At 53.0% G+C, this 23,151-nt stretch overlaps 1 protein-coding gene across 2 annotated transcripts in view; it reads left to right on the plus strand.

The window, feature by feature from the left end:
* Window positions 1-6,163: 6,163 nt before the first annotated feature.
* Window positions 6,164-23,151, plus strand: part of LOC144930996 (ras-specific guanine nucleotide-releasing factor 2-like) — a 35,133-nt gene continuing 18,145 nt past the window's right edge. Inside the window, exons 1-7 of one of the 2 annotated variants that reach the window (XM_078854845.1) lie at window positions 6,164-7,060; window positions 15,902-16,008; window positions 16,623-16,779; window positions 17,196-17,291; window positions 18,485-18,738; window positions 19,435-19,514; window positions 19,711-19,904. In XM_078854845.1, coding sequence (XP_078710971.1) covers window positions 6,662-7,060; window positions 15,902-16,008; window positions 16,623-16,779; window positions 17,196-17,291; window positions 18,485-18,738; window positions 19,435-19,514; window positions 19,711-19,904 — 1,287 coding nt within the window. In that variant the 5' untranslated portion in view covers window positions 6,164-6,661. The remainder of the gene's footprint in view (window positions 7,061-15,901; window positions 16,009-16,622; window positions 16,780-17,195; window positions 17,292-18,484; window positions 18,739-19,434; window positions 19,515-19,710; window positions 19,905-23,151) is intronic. The other variant, XM_078854846.1, reaches the window with a different exon arrangement.

Consider the following 23,151-nt stretch of genomic DNA (forward strand, 5'->3'; position numbering starts at 1 on the left):
CTGGTGGGTGAACAGTGGCGGGGAGGGGTGGAGGAGGAATTGAGGAGAAGCGGCGACCGCTGCCTTGCAGGTGAGAGGTGCGTGTGTGTGTGTGCGCGTGTGTGCGCGTGCGTGCGTGTATGTGTGTGCGTGTGTGTGTGCGTGTGTATGCGCGTGTGTGTGTGTGTGCGTGTGTGTTTGCGTGCGTGCGTGTGTGTGCATGTGTATGCGCGTGTGTGTGCGTGTCTGTGTGTGCGTGTGTGCGTGCGTGTGTGTATCTGTGTGACTGTGTGCGTGTGTGTGCGTGCGTGTGTGCGTGTCCGGCCTACTCGAGCGGCGTGATGAATGGGCGCTATTGGGCTTCGGATCGTTATTCACGGCGAACTGGAAGCGTAGCAACACAACTTCATTACGTGTGCGTGTGCGTGCGTGCATGTGTGTGTACGTGTGTGTGTGTGTGCGTGCGGTGTGTGTGCGTGTGTGTGCGTGTGTACGTGTATGTGCGTGTGTGCGCGTATGTGCGTGTGTGTGTGCGCGTGTGTGTGCGGTCGATATCCCTGTACCGGTATTAGTATTATTCCTACCAGCCCACCCCGCAGGGTCCTGTTAAAATAATAAAAATAAAACATAATAAAATATTTTATTATGTTTTAATTTTTAAAACATAATATTATTTTTAAAACATAATAAAATATTTTATTATGTTTTATTTTTATTATTTTATTACTTCCCTTCTACGTGACTTCACCGAAAGAGCCAATAAGATGAATCCCTGCAGTCACGAAAGCTTTAAATCGAAATTTCACGGGAGGTTGTTTGACCATACTTCACCACGGCTGGTGAGGAGTGAGGTTCGGTGAAGGTTGGCTGGGATGCGGAGACGTCCAGAGACACTGCGGAGAGGCACCGCTGAGATCCTGGGTTTGAAATTTTCGTTTCAGCCACCCCCGCCGCCCCCCCCCCCCTCGTCCACCGACCGTGATTAAGCCGCCTGCTGCGGCGTCGGCACCGCCCCACCAAAAACGAGAGCCAAACCAGCAGCCACTGCTGGCTTCGTTTTCAACAATTCGACGAAGCCCCCCCCCTCCACTCACCGCTCCTCGTAGGGATGGGACGCCTGGGGCGACCCCCCCCCCCCTTGCTCCCCCCCTCCCCCGAAGGCCCCCCCTCCCCATCCCATCCCACATTCGCTCTGGCACTGCTTTTGTGCAATAGCGCAACACAATGGCATCGCGCGAATCAACGCAGCTCGTGAGATATTTGAGTGATTTGAACTTAACGCGATGGATTGGAAAGAATGTCCTCTATTCAATGGGCCCTCTGTACACATTTAATCGAGTAAATGCGATTGCTGTTCTTAAGTGGGTCAGCCTTTATGCATTGACTCTCTATATCGCGACAGCCTATTTCTACAACAATAACAAGATTAATTCCAGCCATTCTCAATCTACAAATGTATGAAAGCCTCCCCAAGATGTGTCGGTTATGGAGCCCCCCCCCCGCCCATGCTTAGCCAGGCTGTGTCAGTGCGGATTGGGGAACGGATGGTTCTGGACCGGTTATGATATCCATCGCCACTGCAGGTGCTAGCTCCGTCCGTGGCCGGGAATCGAACTCTGGGGTCTCATCGCGTTGCACGCTAACCGCCGTGCCACGGCTCCACAATTCTCTCGACTCGCTTATACGTGCGCTTCTGTGTGCGGGTGTGTTATGTCAGAACTTGGCCTTTGCCTCCATTAGGTCGACTTAGCCTTAAATGCATACCTGGACAAAGGCGGACGATTTTAACAGGTGCTCGCTATCACCGCTTGCTCCAACAGTATATAGAAGCCCATGCGTGGAAAAAATGTGTGGATGTGTGTGTGTGTGTGAGAGATGGAGAGAAGTGATACGTCGAATATGGTAATGATAAGATCTTGGGGGGATGGAGCTGTCGTGGAAGAGACCTTCATCCGATAGTGGAAAGATAATAGCTCGATGACAATTGTATTGAAATGGTCTATTGTCAAGCATGGCTCACGCACGACGATCGTTTTGGGGTGTCTTACATCCAGTAATCCAGCAGTGGATAGATGATGATGATGATGGATGATGACAGCTGTCGGGTAGTTTTTGCTGGGTTGTTTGCGCGTGGGGGGTTTCAACGAGATGGTAACGTGGGAGCGCTCCGCGAGAACGGCAAGGCAAGATGATTTACATTTTGAAATGTTTACGTAGCTGCTGCTGTTGCTGCTACTGATGATGATGACGACGATGCCGCCGATGACGAATTGTAATTGGCGCACGTGAGATGCCGGTCCACGCGCGCGCACGTGGCCGCGCACGTGGTTGCTCGCGCGCGTTACGTAAGATTGGTGAATGTGTGAGCGAGCGAGCCCGGGTTGATGGTGACGGTGTTGGGGGGGGGGAGAATCAGAGGATGGCGATGCGTCGGGTCAGACGTGGATCTACAAGAGTGGTTCTTAAACCTTTACTCAAGACTTGCACCCCTTTGGTTCTTAATTTTTTCTGTAGTAATGTTAATACATACGTAGCTTTGATGAAACAAAGTAGTTGTACTTACATGCCCGTGCATAATTTGTGTTTTTTTCGATGATATACATGACAAATTCCTGCGGGGGGAGCTGGTAGGAACGTTGGGTTGCTCGGTCAATGGCCAGGGTGAACGGCGGCATGGTGTATTCCGCAAATATGCCCGACTGTGAGGGCGGGCACAAGCCGACGTGAGTAGGTTAAACGTTGAGTTTTATAAGGGCACCACCGGGTGACCAGCCCCTCCCCACCCAGCCCCACCCCTCCCACCCCCCACCCAGCCCCACCCTCCCCACCCTTTCCACCCAGCCCCTCCCCACCTTCCCCACCCTCCTCTCCCCTCCCCTCCCAGCCCCACCCTCCCCACCCACCCAGCCCCTCCCCACCCTCCCCTCCCCACCCAGCCCCTCCCTGCACGACGAACACAATAATCCCCTGTGGGCTGGTGTAACCAGGATGTTCCTACCAGTAAAAACAAAATTTGGCCATGTATCGCACCACCAGAAATGGCATCTCGCACGCCCAGAGGATGCGTGCTTCCCAGGCAAAGAAGAACTACTGGTTTAGAAGAACCACTGGTTTAGAAGATTCACTGGTTTAGACACTTCCCAAGGGAGTGCAAGAGAGGCGGCGGTGGGGGCAGGGAGGCTGGGGGGGGGGGGGTCCCGAAATGTCAAGCTTTTAAAATATGTCCCTCCATTGATATCGGGCATGTACAATTAAATAGAGCCTTACATCAAAAAGGCAATCTATTGTATCTGGTGAATAGCGTTAACATAGCATTTCTCGGCGGGTGGAGGGGGGGGGGGGAGACCTCGCCCCCTGCCCCCCACAGCCGAGAGACGTGACGACACGTGGCACGGCGCGCGGGTGTCACCTGGAAACCATGGCAACTGTGTCACCCGCATCACGTGACACCAGTGACGCGACATGCCGTTGTGGAAGCGCGTGGCACGTGCTGCATGGCGCCCGTAGGACACCTGGGATCGAGTCGAGAGACGGTCGCTGTCGATGGCGTTGCTTCCTTCTTAACCGAAGCACCAAATCACACAAACGCGGCGAGTTATTTTGTATCGACCCGGGAGCTCGACGATGACTGTCAGCTATCTCGGGATGAAGGTACAGTCGACGGTGCTTTTCGTTCGGGGAATTGTGGCAAGCGCAGCAGCAGTGATGGGGAATGAATAAACACGTGCTTTGAATGAGTGAAGGACGCGACTGATTTCATCGCCGACTTAATTCTGATTATCTCTACGCGTGGCCCAGTCGCCTCACGCGAGAACAGGCAGAGATATACCCCTGTGAAATGACGACCACGACGGTGATGATGATGTTGGTGTTGATGATTTTGAGTGACGACCAATAATTATGATATCGTATATCTATTATATCTAGTGATGGTGATGATGAGAACTGATCCGGAGTTGTTGCGTTTTTAGGTTAGGTCACGTGGTAGCTTCATGTCAAAATTCCTGTCATTGGCATAACAGGGTCACGTGGCTCAACCGAAATTAACTATTGGTGATGATGATGATATCTTGTGATGAAGTTAAGGACCTCTTGACTGGCATTGATGAATAACCACGCACACGCAAAGTTGTAATCGCTGTGTGAATTATATTTGGTGGTTTGGTGAGGGACGAGGTGAGGGAGGTGGTGAGCGATGGGGGTATTTCTGTATGTTGAACTTCTTTCGCGCCGTACGTAGCCAACCGTGCTCTTTGGAAGTGCGGAGTTGCAGGTGAGGGGAGGTGGTGAGCGACCGGGGTGAGGGAGGTGGTGAGAAGAGGTGTAGAGGGATGGCGGTGATGTGGTGTGGGTTCGGGGTGACGGAGGTTTGGCGCGACGGAATAACACATTCCTGCCGAAGGAGCTGGTAGGAACCTTGGGTTGCTCGGTCAATGGCCAGGGTCAACGGCGGCGTGGTGTATTCCGCAAACATGGTCGACTGTGAGGGCTGGCACAAGCCGGCGTGAGTAGGTTAAACCTTGAGTTTTATAAGGGCACCACGGGGTGACCAGCCCCTCTCCACCCAGCCCCACCCCTCCCACCCCCCACCCAGCCCCACTCTCCCCATCCAGCTCCTCCCCACCCAGCCCCACCCCTCCGACCCCCCCACCCTGCCCCTCCCCACCTTCCCCTCTCCACCCACCCCGACCCCTCCCATTTTTGGATGCACGACGGACGAACGGACACAATAATCCCCTGTGGGCTGGTGGAACCAGGTGGTTCCTACCAGTAACAGGTGGTGGTGAGGGAGGAGGTGAGCGATGGGGGGGGGGGGGCGAAGGAGGTGGTGAGGGAGGTGGTGAGAGGCGAAGCTGGTGAGTGATGGAGCGAGGGAGGTGGTGAGCTGTGGGGCGAGAGGCGAAGCTGGTGAGTGATGAAGCGAAGGAGGTGGTGAGGGAGGTGGTGAGAGGCGAAGCTGGTGAGTGATGGAGCGAGGGAGGTGGTGAGCTGTGGGGCGAGAGGTGGGGAGTGAGGGATTGGTGCTGTTGGTGAGGGAGGGGTGGGCGTGAGGAATCTTGTGAATGATTTAGGAACGTGCACGAGTGAGCGACGAGGCTCGAGGGAACGAATGAACGAAGGAGAGAAGGGATTTTCCGAAGATCGGTTTCCCATCCCCTCCCTGCCCAGGTTCGTAGCGCAGCGCGCTCACCGCTACACTACCGCTCCCTCCTCCCCCACCCCCTACACGCCCGCACATTCTCCCTCCCTCCCTGTCGCTCTCCCTCTCTCTCCTGCACCCCCCCCCCCCTCCTTTAGCTGAACACATCGATACGCAAGGAGCTCTCGTGCAGCTGGCGCCGGTGCGCAACGAATCCTCGCCGATTCCTCTCGATTAAAGCAGCAGCAGCATCAGCATCATCAGCAGCATCATCAGCAAGCAGCATCAGCAGCAATCATCATCATCAGCAGCATCAGCAAGCAGCAGCAGCGGCAGCAGCAGCAATCATCATCATCATCATCAGCAGCAGCAGCAGCATCATCAGCAGCAGCATCAGCAAGCATCATCAGCATCATCAGCAAGCAGCATCATCAGCAGCAAGCAGCAGCATCAGCAAGCAGCATCAGCAAGCAGCATCAGCAAGCAGCATCAGCAAGCAGCAATCATCATCATCAGCAGCAGCAGCAAGCATCAGCATCATCATCATCATCAGCAGCGCTCCGAGCTGACTATGAGCACCGCAGCAGCGCACAGAGCTGCTGTGCGCATGGCGGCGGAGGCGGAGACGCTGGATTTGACGCACATCGCTAAGCATTGATAGTGGGGGGCGCCAGGGATTGGTGGGGGTGCGGCGGCGGGGGGAGTGGGGGGGCGTAAAGGTGGGTTCACGGATCGCGTCTCGCACCGCACCTGGCGAGAAGAGAGCTCTCCGTGTCTCTCAATCTCTCTCCGTCCGTCTCCTTGTCTATCCGTGTGTCTGTGTCTCAGTGCCCCCCCCCCGCCCCCCCGCCCCCCGTGTCTGTACTGGGCTCAGCCTCTTGTCTCAGTTTCTCTCCGTCTTCCCTGTGCGGTATATATCCATCTGCGTGCGTCTCTCTCTCTCTCTTTCCAATGCTCGCTCTCTTGCTTTCTCTCTCTCGCTCTCTCTTGATATCTCTCTCTCTCTCACTCTGCCGTCTCTCCAGCGTCGTCGATCAGCTCCAATGAAAGCGACGCGCTCCTAACGAACGCCCGAAAAACATCGGTCTCATCGATTCCACGAGAGGAGACGACCACGCGTTCAAGCTGCGACATTCCCCGTGTATCACGCGCAGTGTTTATCATTACACGTACTATTTACATTCATCAGCACCACCGTCACCATCATCTTCGATATTGTTTTTCAACGGCTCTATCATCTTCACCATCATCAGCAGCAGCGTCATAATCAACATCAGCACTGACAGCTGCAGCAACACTACAAGCGATATCATCGTTATTATCCACACACACTTTTACCATAAGCAACACCGGCATCACAATCAGCAGCAGCATCACCTAAGTCAACATCATCTAAATCTGCAGCAGCACCACCACCATCGCCACGATCATTGTTTTTTTATACACATGCTCCATCACCATAAGCAGCAGCTATAAATTCATCACCACCAGCATCATCATCATCATCTAACATCCTCAGCATCATCATCATCATCGGCGGGCATGCAGAAGCTATTGCATTACAATGACGAGCACATCATGCACGTGGCACGGGTGGCGCGCGTCGAAGGCTCGCGCCGCGGCTACCTCCGCGTCCGCCTCGCCGCCGGCGTCGGACCGGTGCTGCCCGCGCTGCCCGGACTGCCCGGGGTCTCGGCCGGCGGGCCCGGTGGGCCGGGTGGGCCAGACGGGCCCTTGGGAGCACCCGACGGGACGTGCCCGCAGCAGCAGGGCCCACGGCCGTGGCGAGCGGCGTGGTGCGCGCTCCACCAGAATCTGCTCTTCTGCTTCGAGAGCGAGGGTAGCGCGCGGCCTCACTCCGTCTTCCTCCTGGAGGACTCCGCGTGCGAGCGGCCTCACCGCTCGGGCCACGAGGAGGAGCAGGAGGAGGAAGACGGTCAGGTGCGAGCCTTGGAACGTCGAGCGTGTGTGTGTGTGTGCGTGTTTTAGATTAATTGTGTGCGTGTGTGAGAGAGAGAGAGTTTGTTGATGTGTGCGTAATATCGTCGTAATCATCATCAGCAGCAGAAGTCGTGCGAGTAGCAGCAGAACGGTGGTGATTGATCCGAACTGTGTTCATTATCATCAGCGGCAACAGCAGCAGCAGTAGTATCAGCAATAGCGTCGCTATCATCAGACGCAACAGCAGAAGCAGCGACATCCTCATCATCCTCAGTGGCAGCAGCAAGACCCACGACTATTATAATTACGTATATTCTTCATCATCATAATCGGCAGCAGTTGCGTCAACAGCGTCATTGTTATCAGCAGTACCATCATCATCATCATTGTTCACCACCATCAGCAGCAAAAACATAATCAGAGCAGCATTGTCAACAGCACCGTTATTATCATCCGTAGCAGCAGTAAGATCAACTGCAGCAACAACAGAAACAGCATTATCAGCTGAAGCAAAATAATCACCAGCCAGTGGTGGCATTATCGGTAGCAGCTTGATCAGCATCATTAGCAGAAGCAGCAACAACAGCATCATCAGCAACAACAGCATTATCATCATCATCAGCAGACACAGCATAACGCTGCATATGAAGAAGTCGTTTGCATCCTGCTCGGTACGAATCCGGAGAAAGCCCCAACACGCATACGAGAAAAGAGTACTCAATGATCCGCACAGACGGATTCACGAATCCCGCTCGCTGTAGCGCCATCTCCTGGTCACCTTGCGGCCCATCTGTAGTATATGCAAAGCATTGCAACCTCATACTGAGCTCACGGTCTGCATCGGGAAATGTTCGCGATGCCAGCAGTGTTTTAAATTTTACTTTCAACCAGAAAATGCCTCACCGAGTCTCGAGAGTGTGGAATCAATGCATTTATTTATTTTAGATGTTTTGGCCAATTATTTTATTTGTTCTTCATCTCGGAGGAAGCCGAAGAAACCTCGCACAGAGCCTCGCCACGCATCCGAGGGGGGTGGGGGGGGAGAAGCCCAAAATTAAATAAATATATAAAATGGTTATGGGTCTGCAACTGAGTGGCAGCCAGAGAGGACGTAGCCTGGCGTGGAGATGGAGCGATGGAATCAGCTTGTATGCAGGTGCTCGGTGATTATAATCACATGGCAGGACCGTGAGAGTCGGCGAAGGCGAAGGGAGGGAGTCCGTCATCGATGCATTATTGGATTGATCATCGCTCCCGCTGCTTGATAACTGATGATGGGCATGCTGTGTAATACTACAGCTCCGATTAGCACGGTTGGTTGCGTATGGTGCGAAAGAAGTTCAGCGTACAGCACTAATCGTGGTGGTGGGTGTGTGTGGCGGATCCCACGCCGCGTGCGGGGACTACAAGGGTGAAGTATGGCTTAAAATGGAGGTGGTTATCACGAGATGTCATCACCGTTTGATGTCGAGGTAACGAGGGAAGAGTACAAACGAGCGTGCCGATAGAGCGACGAGAAGTCTGCATCAGCATCAGCAGCAGCAGGGTAATCAGCAGCATTGTTATCATCTGCAGCAGATTCAGTATCACCTACAGCACCATAATTATCATCATCATCATCAGCATCATTATGATAAACAATCTTCATCAGCATCAGTAGCTCCACCTGTAACGCCATTCCCATAATCATGAATATTATCAACAATCTTTGTCATCAACGGCATTATGATCATTATTAACCACGTAATTGTAACGTTTGAATCGTATTGACTTGATGTCGCCATAACCATCACCACTATTACCATAATCACACCAACCATTATCATTATAATTTACACCACCACTACCACCACCGTCTCTATCACAATCACAAACAACGATACCAACATCGGCGTCGCTAACACGACCACCACACTACCAACATCATCCTAATCAGAATCAGTGACCATCGGCATCATCACTATTACCATCTTCAGCATCAAGACCATTATTGGCATCACCACTACCACCACCATCAGCAGCATCATCACCATCATCAACATCACCGCCATCAGCAGCAGCAGCATCACCACCATCATCATCGACATCACCACGATCACCACTACCACCACCACCACCATCAGCAACATCACCACCATCAGCAGCATCACCACCATCATCATCGACATCACCACGCTCACCACTACCACCACCACCATCACCACTACCACCACCATCAGCAGCATCATCACCATCATCAACATCACCGCCATCAGCAGCAGCATCACCATCATCATCGACATCACCACGATCACCACTACCACCACCATCAGCAACATCACCACCATCAGCATCATCACCTCTGCTGTGGTCAGCGTGCTCGCCACTGGGTGCGGTTTTCTAGGAATTTCCGCAGCCACAAAGAATTTTATTGGTTAACTAAACCACAGCGGCTGTTTACAACAAAACCAAAACCCACCCGTGACGTCTTGGAAAATAATAATAATATTATTCGTGTGTAGGTGCGAGATAAATTATCATACCGCAGCATCGTGAGAAGTGGCTGCGTGCGCTTGGGGAGGCCTTCATCCAGCAGTGGATTGATCAAACAATAGAAACGTGTTAAAAAAAACCCAGCCATTTGCACATTATGCCAAAAAAATTACGACGAGCATTTCCTTAACAAATGCATTCTGGTCCTTCTTGTCTTAGATCAACATCAACATGCATCGGAGCAAATGTGACTCCGGCTGAGTGATGCATTGAATAGACGACGGTGGATCGGTTCCATGTCCAGTAGGACTCATCAGCACAGCATAGTCACATCCGCACTGCGATGGGCTTTGTCGTCGTCATTTTACGTAGCTGCATCAAACTTCACAGCTCATCGGATTCCTCCAGTCTAAATGAAGATCATGAAGTCTTTCTCTCTCTCCTGGCTAACCAAAGGACGTAAAGAAACTCGTCGTTAGTCCACGTACGCCAGGAGAGCGTACTCGGACTCGGTTCAAATACGAATTAAGCCGTTATTCGCTTCACGCGCCTGATGATTGCTAAACGCGCGCCACCTGCCGTGGATATCGCTGCTTAATTGTAATTCAATAATTAGCCGAGATATGCATGTCCTTTTGTGTTCTGCCCCCCCCCCCCCCCCACAGCTGTGTCCCTCCAGTTATTGTTGTTGTTGTTTGGAAATCTGTTGTGAGAACGTTTGTTTTGCTCATTTTGCAGCAGTCTTTGTTGACTTGTATAATGATCTCCTGTAGTTTAGTCTCACGGCTGTTTTGCTGACGATAAGACCTTCTACTCTAAGACCTTTTTGGGGGCGCCGTGGTGGCGATGATGTGAACTCCCTCGCCTGGTATGCAGGAGGTCGTGGGTTCGATCCCAACGCTGACACCTGCTGCTTATTAGGAGTTTGAATGTTCTCCCCCGTGGTAGCCTGGATTTTAATCTGGCTCCTCCTCCGGTTGTCGCCTCTACATTTAGAAGCACGCTTTTGGAGTATTTCGCCGTGGAAAACGTCCACGTCATAAGCCGCCACTTCGTTGAGCTCTAATCTGTGACCAGGTCGCTTCTGAAAAGGAGCTATGTCGCTCTGCGTGGGCCTTCTTGCATGGTAAAATTAAAGAAAATGTTTTACATAGTAAATATGTTACCCCTGACGCACCACGAGAAAGAGGAGTAGAGTGAATGGAAACAGAGACAGGAAGGGAAGAGGGGAAGGAGGAATGCCGGGACGGACGTTCCCGAGACGGACAAAGAGGAGAGAAGAGCACAGCTCGAGATGAGCAGCAAGGGAGCCTGGAGGAGGAGGAGGATGAGCGGCGGTGGTGCAGGGAGAGGATGATGGTGATGAGAGGGGAGAGACGAGAGGGAGAATGAAGCTATGAGCTGCATGGCGCAGCGTCTGTTTTAACAGGGGGCGGAGAGAGGGGGTGGGGAGGGTTTATAGTGGGGGTGGCCAGACACAAGTCACGTGATTTATTTTTAAATTATTTTAAGATAAAATTCACGGAAGGCTCCAGTTGATTTAGAAATACAGTGTCGACATCTTCTCATTATAATGGGTCAAATTGGTCGCAAAAACAAACAAAAAAAGAGCCCTCCGTGTTAAACTGGCGGTGCGCGCGAGTCAAAACACGCGAGCCAATTCGAACGAGACGGAGCCACGACGGCGGAGAGCGGAGCGAAACGACTCCAATCGAGATCGCGACCACGTGCAATGCAATGGCGAGTGGTGGGAGAATTGTTGCACGCCGAGAGAGGGAGGGAGAGAGGGCTTGGGGGATGTCTGCACGCGGAGGGAACGCCACAGATTGGGTTGCCTGCCACCCACATGCGACCTCGTTTCCTCCTTGTTCGTGTGTGTGGGGTTTGTTTTTTTGCGCCATCTTGCCCGTGGTCTTCCCCCAGCGCTATCGCCCACGGTACTTCTTAATTTAGCAGCGTGCTTCGTGCCGCTGAGCGTGGCTTGCCACATGCCCCCACACACCCCCCCCCTCCTCTTTCCAACTCTCACGTTCATCCAGTAGCAATGGGACGTGGGGCCCCTTACGTTTTGGTAAACACAGAAAAGACAAAGATCCCCCGTACAGCCTTATCAGACTTTTGGGACAAGTGCTGTTATCGAGCAGCACCGGAAAAGGCCGGCACGCGACGCACGGTGGGGTTGGGTGGCCAGCACCACGCCCGGCCGCCTTTGTGTCCCGAGTGGCGAAGTGTTTACACACCGCACTAGGGTACTCATTGGAGCCTGAGTCGACCTAGGGGAGGCCCAGAACCGGTTCAGATAATCGTCACTGACGTTGGTGACCGCGAGCGGGTGTCGAACTCAGCGCCACCACAGACGAGACTGAGCGATTTACAATTAGCAGAGAGAGAGAGGGGGGGGGTTCCAGGTCCAACATATTCCATGAACGTTTCCAGCGACGGGATTCATGATCGTCTGCGGGTCGTTTCGAAGCGGTGGAAGTGCCATTGCGCTCCGTGTGGGCCCGCAGGGCGCACGGAACGAAACTTGCGAGGCCGGCTACAAGCCCGCGGGGCCGTAGGGACTCGCCCACTGCTCGCCCGGGGGGACACGAAACGTCGGAGATGTTCGTCTGTTCCCTCTGTGCGCGCCGCGCTAATCGTTCAAGCAGAATTGACGCGATGCTATTTATTCCCAACAGCTCCGCTACGCACCCCTCCCCCCGCCCACTCCATATCCACCACCACCACCCCTCCCCCCCAATATTCTCAAGTCACCCATGGTGGATAATTAATAGTCGGGATTGATGACTGCCTGCCTGCCTAACCACCAACCCCTACTACCAGACTAACCTCGTATGTAACCCCCCCCCTCTCCCATCACCCCCGCTCCCTCTCTCTCCTCCACACTCCACCTCCCACACGAACGCCCCCCGCCTTTTTTGACTCGGGTGGCTGTGACGTTTAAAGATCAGAGCGCGTGTGTGTGTGTGGGTAGCAGGGCGTAATAAGAAGAGGGGGCTTTCCCCGGTGAACACGTGTTCGCCGCTAGCGGAGATGTCACGGATGCGTCTATTCGTAATCGATCGGCGTCGATTATTAAGGCTCGCGACGCGCGCGCGGATCTAATAATTATCGACCGTTAGCGGCCGCTACGTTTCTCTAAAGTTAATCGAATCGCCGTGGCTGGGGATATATCAAAAACCGAGAAGGGTTTGGCTTGCAGGTTTATTATTTTTGAATGGAAGACCGTAAATACGACGCGTCGTAGGCTTGAGCTGGCACAGCAATGGATTCTTGAGTCTGTCTGTGCGGAGCTGCGGTGGATTTCTTCGGCTACGCTGGTTTCCTTCCACACGAAGCCCAACACGGTGCCTGTGCACATTTGAGGCCACGCGTCGTGTCGAAGGCTCGCAGACAGGTCAGGGAACAGCGTGGGTTGAACTGACTGAGATGACTGGCAGATGCATCACCTGTGTGCCCCCCCCCCCCACAGTGCCGACTTGCTGGCTTTTATCCGCCCGTCGCTCCATAGTTCTCTCACTGCTTCCAAAGCTACCGAGTAGCGTCCTTCACGAGCCGCCTCCACAGAGGCCGATCTTGACACCGCTGGTGCCAGTTATCGGCAAGTCCACTCGGCTCCACGTATTTCTCTACCGCATCAGCGCACATCGCTTCCTAGACCAGTGCCGTGTCCGATTAGCGGCCAAATGGAAGCTGTGGGTGGGTTTGAGGGTTACATGACCCAGCCAACGTAGCCTCGCCTGCCATTAGGAGCTCACCGATGGGACTGTCACACCCACACACACAAAGACAAATAAACCCCGTATAGTCTAACAGACAGTTGTGGCAAGTGCCGTTAACGAGCACCTATGAAGGCCGGCACGGCACACGAGGGCGTGGGTGGCCAGCACCACGCCAGACCGCTTTTGTCTCTCCAGTGGCGATGTTTACACACCGCACCAGGTACTCATTTGAAGCCGAGTCGACCTAGGAGAGCCCCAGGACCGGTTCAAATATTCGCCACTGGTGTTGGCCATGAGCGGGAATCGAACTTGGGCTGCCGGTTTAGTAGTGGAGCGCGCTAACCGCCACACCACCGCTCCCGCCACACCACACACACACACACCCCACACATACACCACACACGCGCGCACACCTACACTCACCTAGACCCACCACACAACCCATTCGCACGCCGTGTAATGCCGCAGGATTGTGACGCGTGCCCCCCCCCCGCCTGCTATAGACTGCGAATATGGGGTGGGGGGCTGCTGTGGGAGGGGGGGGGGCTGTATGAAGACACATGTCACGGGTTATTTATTTATTTAGGACCCTCCGAGACTGCGTTACCCGAGTCCCGCGCGAGATCGATGGAGGTGCGGGGGGCCACGGAGGCCACGGAGAAACCCGCGGCAGCTCTCACGGGCAAGCTGCCATTTCGCCAAAAAAAAAGAAATGCCCCATTGCTTGGACGAGGGGGCCTTCTCCCGCTCCCCGCCGCCCCACGCCGTGCCGGTCATGGGTTCTTCAACAACCATACTTCACCACTGCTGGTCAAGTGCGGGCTTGGTGAAGGCGGGCGCATAGACGTGGGAAGCATAGTAGTACAGCACAACGATGTATATTTGCTGCACTCTGGCCACTTGGCTGACAACGTTGCTCCAGCAGCATGGCTTCTAGATTGCATGGCGGTCGTCCATCCAAAGCATGATAGATCCAGGCTCACCCCCATCCTGCTTAGCTTGAGAGATCTGGCCAGATCGGGGACATTTCGGATGATTTGACCACCTGCTTAGCTTGAGAGATCTGGCCAGATCGGGCGAATTCCGGATGATTTGGCCACCAGGCTCAGGGCTTAATTTTAGACGGGTAGAAAAAATAGATATGTTGTCTGTCCTCGTGCGGCACACCACGTCCAGTATACATCGTCTCGCTGAAGCCAGGCTGGGGCTACTACTTCAGTTGTCACATGCCACCGGATCACATTCAAGTGTGAAATTCAGACAGCACCACAGTTATTCGCTCTATGGAGAGAAAGAGAGAGAAAAAACCAAACCCCATCAACAACACAAGCACATCTATTGCAAGCGAAACTAAATGACGGCAGCCGTCAATTGATTTAGCCCAAGTCAATGGCTTTTGTCAAGTTATTTCTGGGGAATGTATTTTGTGTTGTTGTTGTTGATATCTCCGCTGCTCGGTGCTCGGGCATTCCTCAAATTCCGAGACGCGTCCGTGGTTACAGCCCCGATCGATACAAAGCAGCAGCAGCACCCCCCCACGTGCGTGCGTGCGTGCGCACAGATCCCGGCTGTCTCCGTACAGACAAAGATCCCCCGTGTAGCCTTAACAGACTGTTTGGGGCAAGTTGCTCTTGGCGAGCACCTTTCATGAAGGCCGTGGCACGGGTGAGCGCGCACGAGGAGGGACGTGGGTGACCAGACACTCACCTCAGGTACAGGACTCGCTTGAGGCTGAGTTGACCTAAGGGGGGAGAGGCCCAAGAAGGGTGCAGATAATAGCCACTAGTGTTGGCCGCGAGCGTGAATCGAACTCTGTGTCCGCAGTGCAGTGCGCTAACCACGACGCCACCTCTCCGCATCCTGTATAAAACACTACCGGCGCACACGATTTGCGATCATTAACCTCTCCCCTCTCCATCATCCCACAGTGATTCCGTGATTGTATTATCCAGTCCCCGTGGTTTGTAGTGGCGTCTACAAGTCGTATTCGCTGTATCCGTCTGGCGCCTCGATTCGTGTGCAATGAACCAGGAGCATGGTCCCAAAACGTGGCCCCGTTATCTTTTACCCTTTTTTTTTGAAGAAGACACAGCGTCAATTGAGGCACGTGTTGAGGTTTTTTTTTTATTGTACGTGCTTGTGAACTACTAGCAATGCAGCAGCATCACCACCACCATATCATTCGACGATTATATTGTATTGTTCGTAGCTGTTGTCGCTTCAATTTAAGTAATCGATTATTTGTATGCTCGTTGGTTCTTTCGGTAAAGTCAGGTAGGCGTAAAATAAAATAAATCACGACGTTTCGGGCGCAACACAAGCGTCCGTCATCAGGTGGGAAAGCATGGTCTGCTGCTGAGGCAGACCATGCTTTCCTACCTGATGACGAAACGTCGTGATGTATTTTATCTTATACCTACGTGACTTTACCGAAAGAACTAAAGAGTATCGATTCCTGCAGCCACGAACGCTTCAAATCAAGATCGATTATTTGCTCAACGGTGATTCCATTGCCATAGAGTCACCATTGGGCCATCGCCAGGCCACAAGCTGCAGGTAACCCCTGACTCGCGCTTCTCTCTCAAGCTCACCACCCACCACCACCTCGCCCTCTTCCCTTGCCTCACCGCTCACCCCGAGGCAGATGGAGCTGGTGGTCCGGTTCGGGCCCGACGGGCAGGGCGCACTGCACCTGCGCGCCCTGGACGAGGGAGATCGGGACGCGTGGGTGGCTGCCATCTCGCGGTGCAGGTGGGCGGGAGATGGACACTCACCTCATAGACACTCACCTCATGGACACTCACCTCAACCCTCGGACCCTTACCTCACCTCACGGACCCTCACCAATCCTCACCTCACGGATACTCACCTCACGGACCCTCACCTCATTGACATTCACCTCACGGACCCTCACTTCACGGATCTCACCTCACGGATTCTTACCTCACAGACCCTCAACATCACAGAGCCTCACCTCACAGAGCCTCACCTCACGGACCCTGACCTCACGGACCCTGACCTCACGGACCCTGACCTCACGGACCCTCACCTCATGGACACTCACCTCACTTCACGGATCTCACCTCACAGACCCTCAACATCACAGAGCCTCACCTCACAGAGCCTCACCTCACGGACCCTGGCCTCATGGATTCTCACCTCACGGATCCTCCCATGCCCCCCTCCCCTACCCTACCACCCCTGCCCCTCCCCCTGCCCCCCTCCACCTGCCCCCCTCCCCCTTCCCCCCCTCTGCCCCACCGCTCCCCTACCCCTCCGCCCCTGGCAACCCCTCACCCCGTCCCTCCCAACTGGCCCCCTCCCCCCGCCCCCCTCTCCTACCCCCCCTAACCCCCCACCCCCAGCTACGAGTCGGTACGTGCGGAGCGAGACCGCGCGCTCCACAAGTACCAGCGGCTGCTGCGCCTCGCCGAGGCCGAGAAGGCGCTCGGGGCGAGCATCCGCGAGCACCTGGACGAGCAGGAGAGCGAGGCCGACAAGCTGAGGGCCGAGGTGAGGGAGGTGAGGGCCGAGGAGGTGAGGGGAGGGGTGGAGGAGGAGGAGGGGGGGCGCTGAGCAGTGAGGCGGGCCGAGCGGTGAGGGGGGGGTGTTGGCGGCACGAGGTATACTATAAGCAAACCAAGCAATCTCAACATCGTGTTGATGTTGTTGATGATGCTCATGATGAACCTGATCCTGATGCTACTGATTATGCTGCCGATGATAATGTCACTGCTTCTGATAATGCTGCTGATGCTGATAATGCTGCTGATGCTACTGATTATGCTGCCGATGATAATGATGCTGTTCCTGCTGCCGCCGATGATGCTGCTGCTCATGACGCTGCTTCCGATTATGATGATGCTGCTGCTATTGCTGATAATGATGCTGCTGCTGATGCTGCCGCTGTTGCCGATGGTGTGCTGGTGGCCTGGCAGGTGGTGAGCCTCAACAGGAGCAAGGAGCGCATGTACGCGGTCGGTGAGGACAGCGACGATGAGGACGAAGACCCCGACATCCGGAAGATCAAGAAGGTGACCGCGGCAGCGAGACACTCCTACGGGGACCACACCGCCTCTAGAAGCGGTGGTTCTCAGTCTTTATTTTTTTTAGAGAAATACAAATAAATGAGACGGACGTTGTGTTCTTGCTCGCTGGTTACTCTTGAAAACGCCGTTGTTTACGATCGCTGAGTTTTGGAGTGTCTTTGATATCGCTCCAGGCTACCATACGGATTAAAATGTTATCGTAGTTATTTTACACATTTGCAGATTCACACGTGATTATTCACCAACGACTCCCACGTACGGATATACTTTCGCACGTTTGGAAATCACCTCACGTACCCCCTGGGACATTGCCGCGTAGGGAGCCCGCCTCGAACTCCCCGGGTTGCGACACCACTTTTCTAGAACACCGGGGCCACGTGGCAGCACGGAAAGCAAAGCACGGACTAGCCCACCAGCCCCGAGTACTATCCCTACCCCTAACCAACTCGCCAACCAGCAGCCACTTTGTACTCTCTGACCATCAAGATCAAGATCTCATCTTGGCGAAAGCCACGATTCCTATCTCCTTCGCTAACCTCACTTCTGAAAGTTTGGCAAGTCTCCTTTTTATTTTATTTTTTAAATCAAAATTTCAGATGACTCCCCTTCGCCCCATCCCCCACCACCCCACCAACTCCGATACTCCGATTATAATACTCCGATTGATGCTCCTGCTGTTGTGGAGTGACTCATGCAGCCAGCTATGGCTGCAGGGTTTTGGTAGTACATGTTGTTTATGTCATTTATTGTGAAAATTCCGTCACAATTCCTATGATCACTGTTTCATTGCTTTCATGGCTTTATTTTGGTGATTTCGAAAAGTGTATTGGTTTAGCCATGTTTGTTTGTTGTAGTACAGAGTTAGACTGATGGTCTTAATCTAAGTTGTCTTGTGGTTGTTGGTGTTGTTTGACTTGCATCCCACTGGGATTTTTGCACACAGCGTTGGTGTACGGTGTTTTTTCTGCAATATTTTGCTGTCTTTTCTTGGATTTTCTGTTTGCACTCAGTCACATATTCACTTTAATATGTTTTTTTGTTCATGTTTTTGTTTATTGTTTGTTGCGGTTGCACCCGATTCAAGAGCCGAATGGCTCACAGGGCCACACCTAATAAATGAACTTGAACTTGAACCGCTTTCCCCACCAAACCACCCCCCACACCCTCCTCCACCGCAGGTCCAGAGCTTCCTGCGTGGCTGGCTGTGCCGGCGCAAGTGGAAGGCGATCGTGCAGGACTACATCCGCTCCCCGCAGGCCGAGTCGCGGCGCAAGCGCAACCAGCTGGTGTTCTCCATGCTGGAGGCCGAGGGCGAGTACGTGGCGCAGCTGCGCGTCCTGGTCACGGGCTTCCTGCGCCCGCTGCGCATGGCCGCCAGCTCCAAGCGCCCGCCCATCTGCCACGACGACGTCAGCGCCGTCTTCCTCAACAGGTAGCCGCCGGCCTGCTATACTACCGCTCGCGGGGAGCGGTGGTGCAGCGGTTAGCGCGCCACGCCACGAACCCGGCGACCCGGGTTCGATTCTCGCTCACCGCGAACATCTGAATCGGTCATTGGCTTCCCCTCGGACGACGCAGCCTCAAATGGGTACCTGGTGCGGTGTGTAAACATCGCCACCGGGGAGACGAAGGCGGTCGGCCTTGGTGTTGGCCACCCACCCCCTCGCCTGCCGTTCCGGCCTTCATAGGTGCTCGCTAATAGCATTTGCCCCAACAGTTTGTTAAGGCTGTATGGGGGATCTTTGTTTGGGCGTGCTTGTGTGTAAATATCGCCACTTGGGGAAACAAAGGCGGCCGGGCGCGGTGCTTGCCACCCACATCCCTTGTGTGCCATGCCGGACTTCATAGGTGCTGGATAACAGCACTTGCCGTAACAGTCTGTTAAAGCTATACAGTGGATCTTTGTCTTTGTGTGTGTACGCACGTGAGTGTGCGTATGTGTGCATACGTGTGATTCTGTATACGTGTGCGTACGTATGCGTGCGTGTGTGTGTGCATGTACGTGAGTGCCGGGTTGTTGGTATTGCGAGCCGACCCTCGTTTTGGCGTATGTGTTGGCGTTCTTGGCGGTTCTGCTGCTGCTGCCAGTGACTCAATCCCCGCGTCCCCCACCCCGTCTCCACTCCAGCGAGACCATCATGTTCTTGCATCAGATCTTCCACCAGGGCCTGAAGGCTCGCATTGCCAGCTGGCCCACCATCGTCCTAGGTGAGCCCCATCAGCACTTCTCATCCCAGCTCCTCACTCATCTGCATCTCAAACTATCCAACGACCGTTTTCCGGCCACATTTGTTGTTGATGCTTTTGTGAATTGGAAACTGTGTTGATATGTCTTCAGGGAATCATCATCATTAAGGCTCCCCCAACCCCCTCCTCCTCTTCCTCCGACCCCTCGGCCTGACAGCGGACCTGTTCGACATGCTGTTGCCCATGCTGAACATCTACCAGGAGTTTGTGCGGAACCACCAGTTCAGCCTGCAGGTGCTCGCCAACTGCAAGCAGAACCGCGAGTTCGACAAGCTGCTCAAGCAGTACGAGAGCCGCGCCGAGTGCGAGGAGCGGACCCTGGAGACTTTCCTCACCTTCCCCATGTACCAGGTGAGGAGCAGTGAGGAGTGGTGAGCGGAGACTCTGTGCGCCCAGCGTTGTGGGGTTAAAATATCGCCACGGTGGCGAGATGTTAACTCCCTCGGCTGGTATGGAGGAGGTTGTGGGTTCGATCTCGAACCTGATGCCTGTATATTTGGAGTTTGCATGTCTCTCTCTCTCTCTCCCTGTGATCGCGTGGATTTTTCTCTGGGTCCTCCGATTTTCCCTCAATATTTAGAAAGCTGCTATTTAGAGTTTTTTGCTACTGCTATAAGTTTTTACACGATAAGCCACTTCGTCCAGCTATCATTTGTGGCCAGGTCCCTCAGTGGGCCTTACCTGGTAAAATAAACACATGTTTTTAGTTTTAAATAATTTCAAGTGTTTTTCCTCCCACTTCTTCCGTGATGTCTTGCCGGCGTGGAAGAGTAGGTCAAATACCCTATAGAGGACCTCTCTCTGGAGGCCCTTCCAACAGCAGTGGTGTGAGCGAGCAGTTCCAGCGCTGCCCCTTTATCTTTGCACTTTAGTTGTAGGCCAAACTGAAAGAAAAAATAAAAACGATGATGTCAAAATTGTGTAAATGCTAGCAGCAAGAAGGCCATCCCAGCAGGTGAAAGGTTATCACAATGGAAAGCAAGTAAATTAATGAAAATCAAAAGCTAATTGGCTGAGCGTCTCAAATTTTGGGAGTGAGAGCACAGGGCTTTGCTGTTCCTTTTTAAAGTGCGATCACTCACGTTCTGAGGCTAACTACCTCGCCTGGTATGCAGGAGATCGTGGGTTCTATTTTGACCCTGACAATACCTGTATATTTTGAGTTTGCGTGTCTCTCTCCCCGTGGTCGCGTGGATTTTTCTCCGGGTCCTCCGGTTTTCCCCTCCACATTTAGAATCAACGTGCGTTTTGAGTATTTGGCTTAAATGCATTTCCACGCGATCAGCCACTTTTGTTGAGCTATCAATTGTGACCAGGTCGTTTCTGAAAAAGAGCTATATTGTTCAGTGGGGCCTTACCTGGTAAAATAAAAATAGTAGTAGGAATATTATATTCATTCTAGATTTGAAGTTTTCGTCACTGCAAGGATCCATACTGTTTGGTTCTTTCGGTAAAGTCACGTAGGTGAAAAATAAAAATAAAAAATAAATAAATAAAATCACAAAAATATGGAACGCTTCACGCAAATTCGTGAAGCGTTCCATATTTTTGTGATTTAATTTATTTCTTTTTCTTTTTTCATCTACGTGACTTTACCGAAAGAACCAGGGAGTAGGGATATTATAGTAGGTCAACTGATAAAATTGTCCCGTAACTTTCCGGCAGTCGTTCCCATTCCAATACCATCCTATTTCTGTACGTGTAGAAACTTGCACGGACACACAACACTTGCACTTCACCAACACGTACGGATATTGGTGCCCGTTGCTCCCTTGCACAGATGGTAATACATCTCCAGGGAATCACACTTTGGGTTTAACGAAAAGGCCATATGATTTACCGAATCAAAGGGCATTACTGAACTAAAGGGAATTAAAATCCCGGCTACCAAGGTGTGGTGATGAGATGCACCAATGCAGCAGATTTATAGAGTGTCACAATTGTCAGCCGCGATCAATCCACTGCTGGGTGAAGGTCTCTCCTTGAGCTGCCGTTGCCATCCCTCACCGTCCCGCGATGCGGCAGTGCACCGAGCGCCAGAGGTCACGCCGCTCCGACCTCTGCTCCGGACGTCCTCTTGGGTGCTGTTCTCTCCTTTGGCCGCTGCTCCACTGTTCTTCTCACCCAATACATTTCCACGCCATTTGCCACTTCGTCGAGCTATCGTTTGTGATAGCCAGAGCTCAGTCAGCTTTAACTGGTGAAAGAAAAAAATGTTCAGTTTAATTAATCGCCGTTGGTCAAGGATAACGACGGAGTGGCAGCCAAACGTGGGGAATGTCCCCGACGGCGCGTCCATTGAGGAGATGGAGCGAAGAGGTCAGCTCGTGCACAGTAAGCGGGAATGGGTTGTGGCATCGCAAGGCCGTGAGAGATGGCGACGATGTCTCGTCGGTGCCAACGGTCCGGCAGTGGCTTGTCCGTGGCCGACGGTGACGATTACCAACTCATTTGGATACAATCGCGGAGTAACCCTATTCTAGGACGTGCGATTCGAATGCGCCTATATAAATACACCTAAAAGAGCAAACGAAACACATTTTAACCACAGAATCGCTAACAGCTCCACCGGAGCCAGATTACCCTCTTACGACTTCACCGCACCTCGTGGCGAACCCGCTCGCGACCTCATCAAACTCCTCGCTCCCACGCCGCAGGTCGGAGGCGTGGGCCAAGGTCCCGAGACTTCACACCTGGTGGGGGGTGGGGGCTCTGGTTCGCCCGGGGACGGGCGAGGAAGCTGTGCAATTACCGGCGGTGGTCGCAGCCGTGATTTGACCCTAATTTGTGGCGAGCCGAGGGACGCTCCCCCACCCGCCCCTGCCGTAGCAGTGGCGGTGTTGTCCCCGGGGTCCCCCCGTGTTTTGCGTTTGTGGTCGTTCCGTTGTCGCCGGCCAGGCTGTGGTGTTGACCAAGCTGGGAAACGGCTCGTGTCTCCACGGGACCCTCGCCGGCTTTACCGTTACTTTGTGCTCTTTATATTCTCAGGTTTTTTCGGTAAAGTCACGTAAAAAAACCTGAGAATATGAATCATTGCAGTCACGAAAGCTTCAAATCTAGAATTTGTGCTCTTTAGTCGGTGCGTTCTGTCAATTCTCGATTGTCTGGGGTAATGGTCGGACGGAATGGCCCAGATGAAACGACATTTACAGAAAATGCGAAACGTATCTGGATTCGATTGTCATTGTGCGTATATTGTTTAGCTACGCAGAATAGGGCTGAAGAATTAGACCGTGTAATTATTCTGAAATGCAATATTTCATGTTTTATATTCATATTTTTACAAGCACGGTTAATGCAGAAGCCAGATTATCCGCACGCAGGCGATCGCAAGTGCTAAGTGCATAATATTACAATGAGGCTTTTACTTTGCCTCTCGTTGTCCCAAGGGGATTTCCAGGATAAATTAAATACAAATGGGAAAACATAAAACGAAGGCCATGAATACACACAGCGAACCTGAAAACAGAGCAAAAAAAAACTATCGGTGTAAACTGTGAAATGACAAAATCTCAACCTGCACTAAGTAAAAAAAATAACAAGATATAAAGATAAAAACCTCTTCAGATAATAAAATAACTCTTGAGCTATGATCTAA

This window comes from Lampetra fluviatilis, chromosome 3 (genome assembly GCF_964198595.1).
Source record: "Lampetra fluviatilis chromosome 3, kcLamFluv1.1, whole genome shotgun sequence".
In the NCBI taxonomy this organism is placed as follows: Eukaryota; Metazoa; Chordata; class Hyperoartia; order Petromyzontiformes; family Petromyzontidae; genus Lampetra; species Lampetra fluviatilis.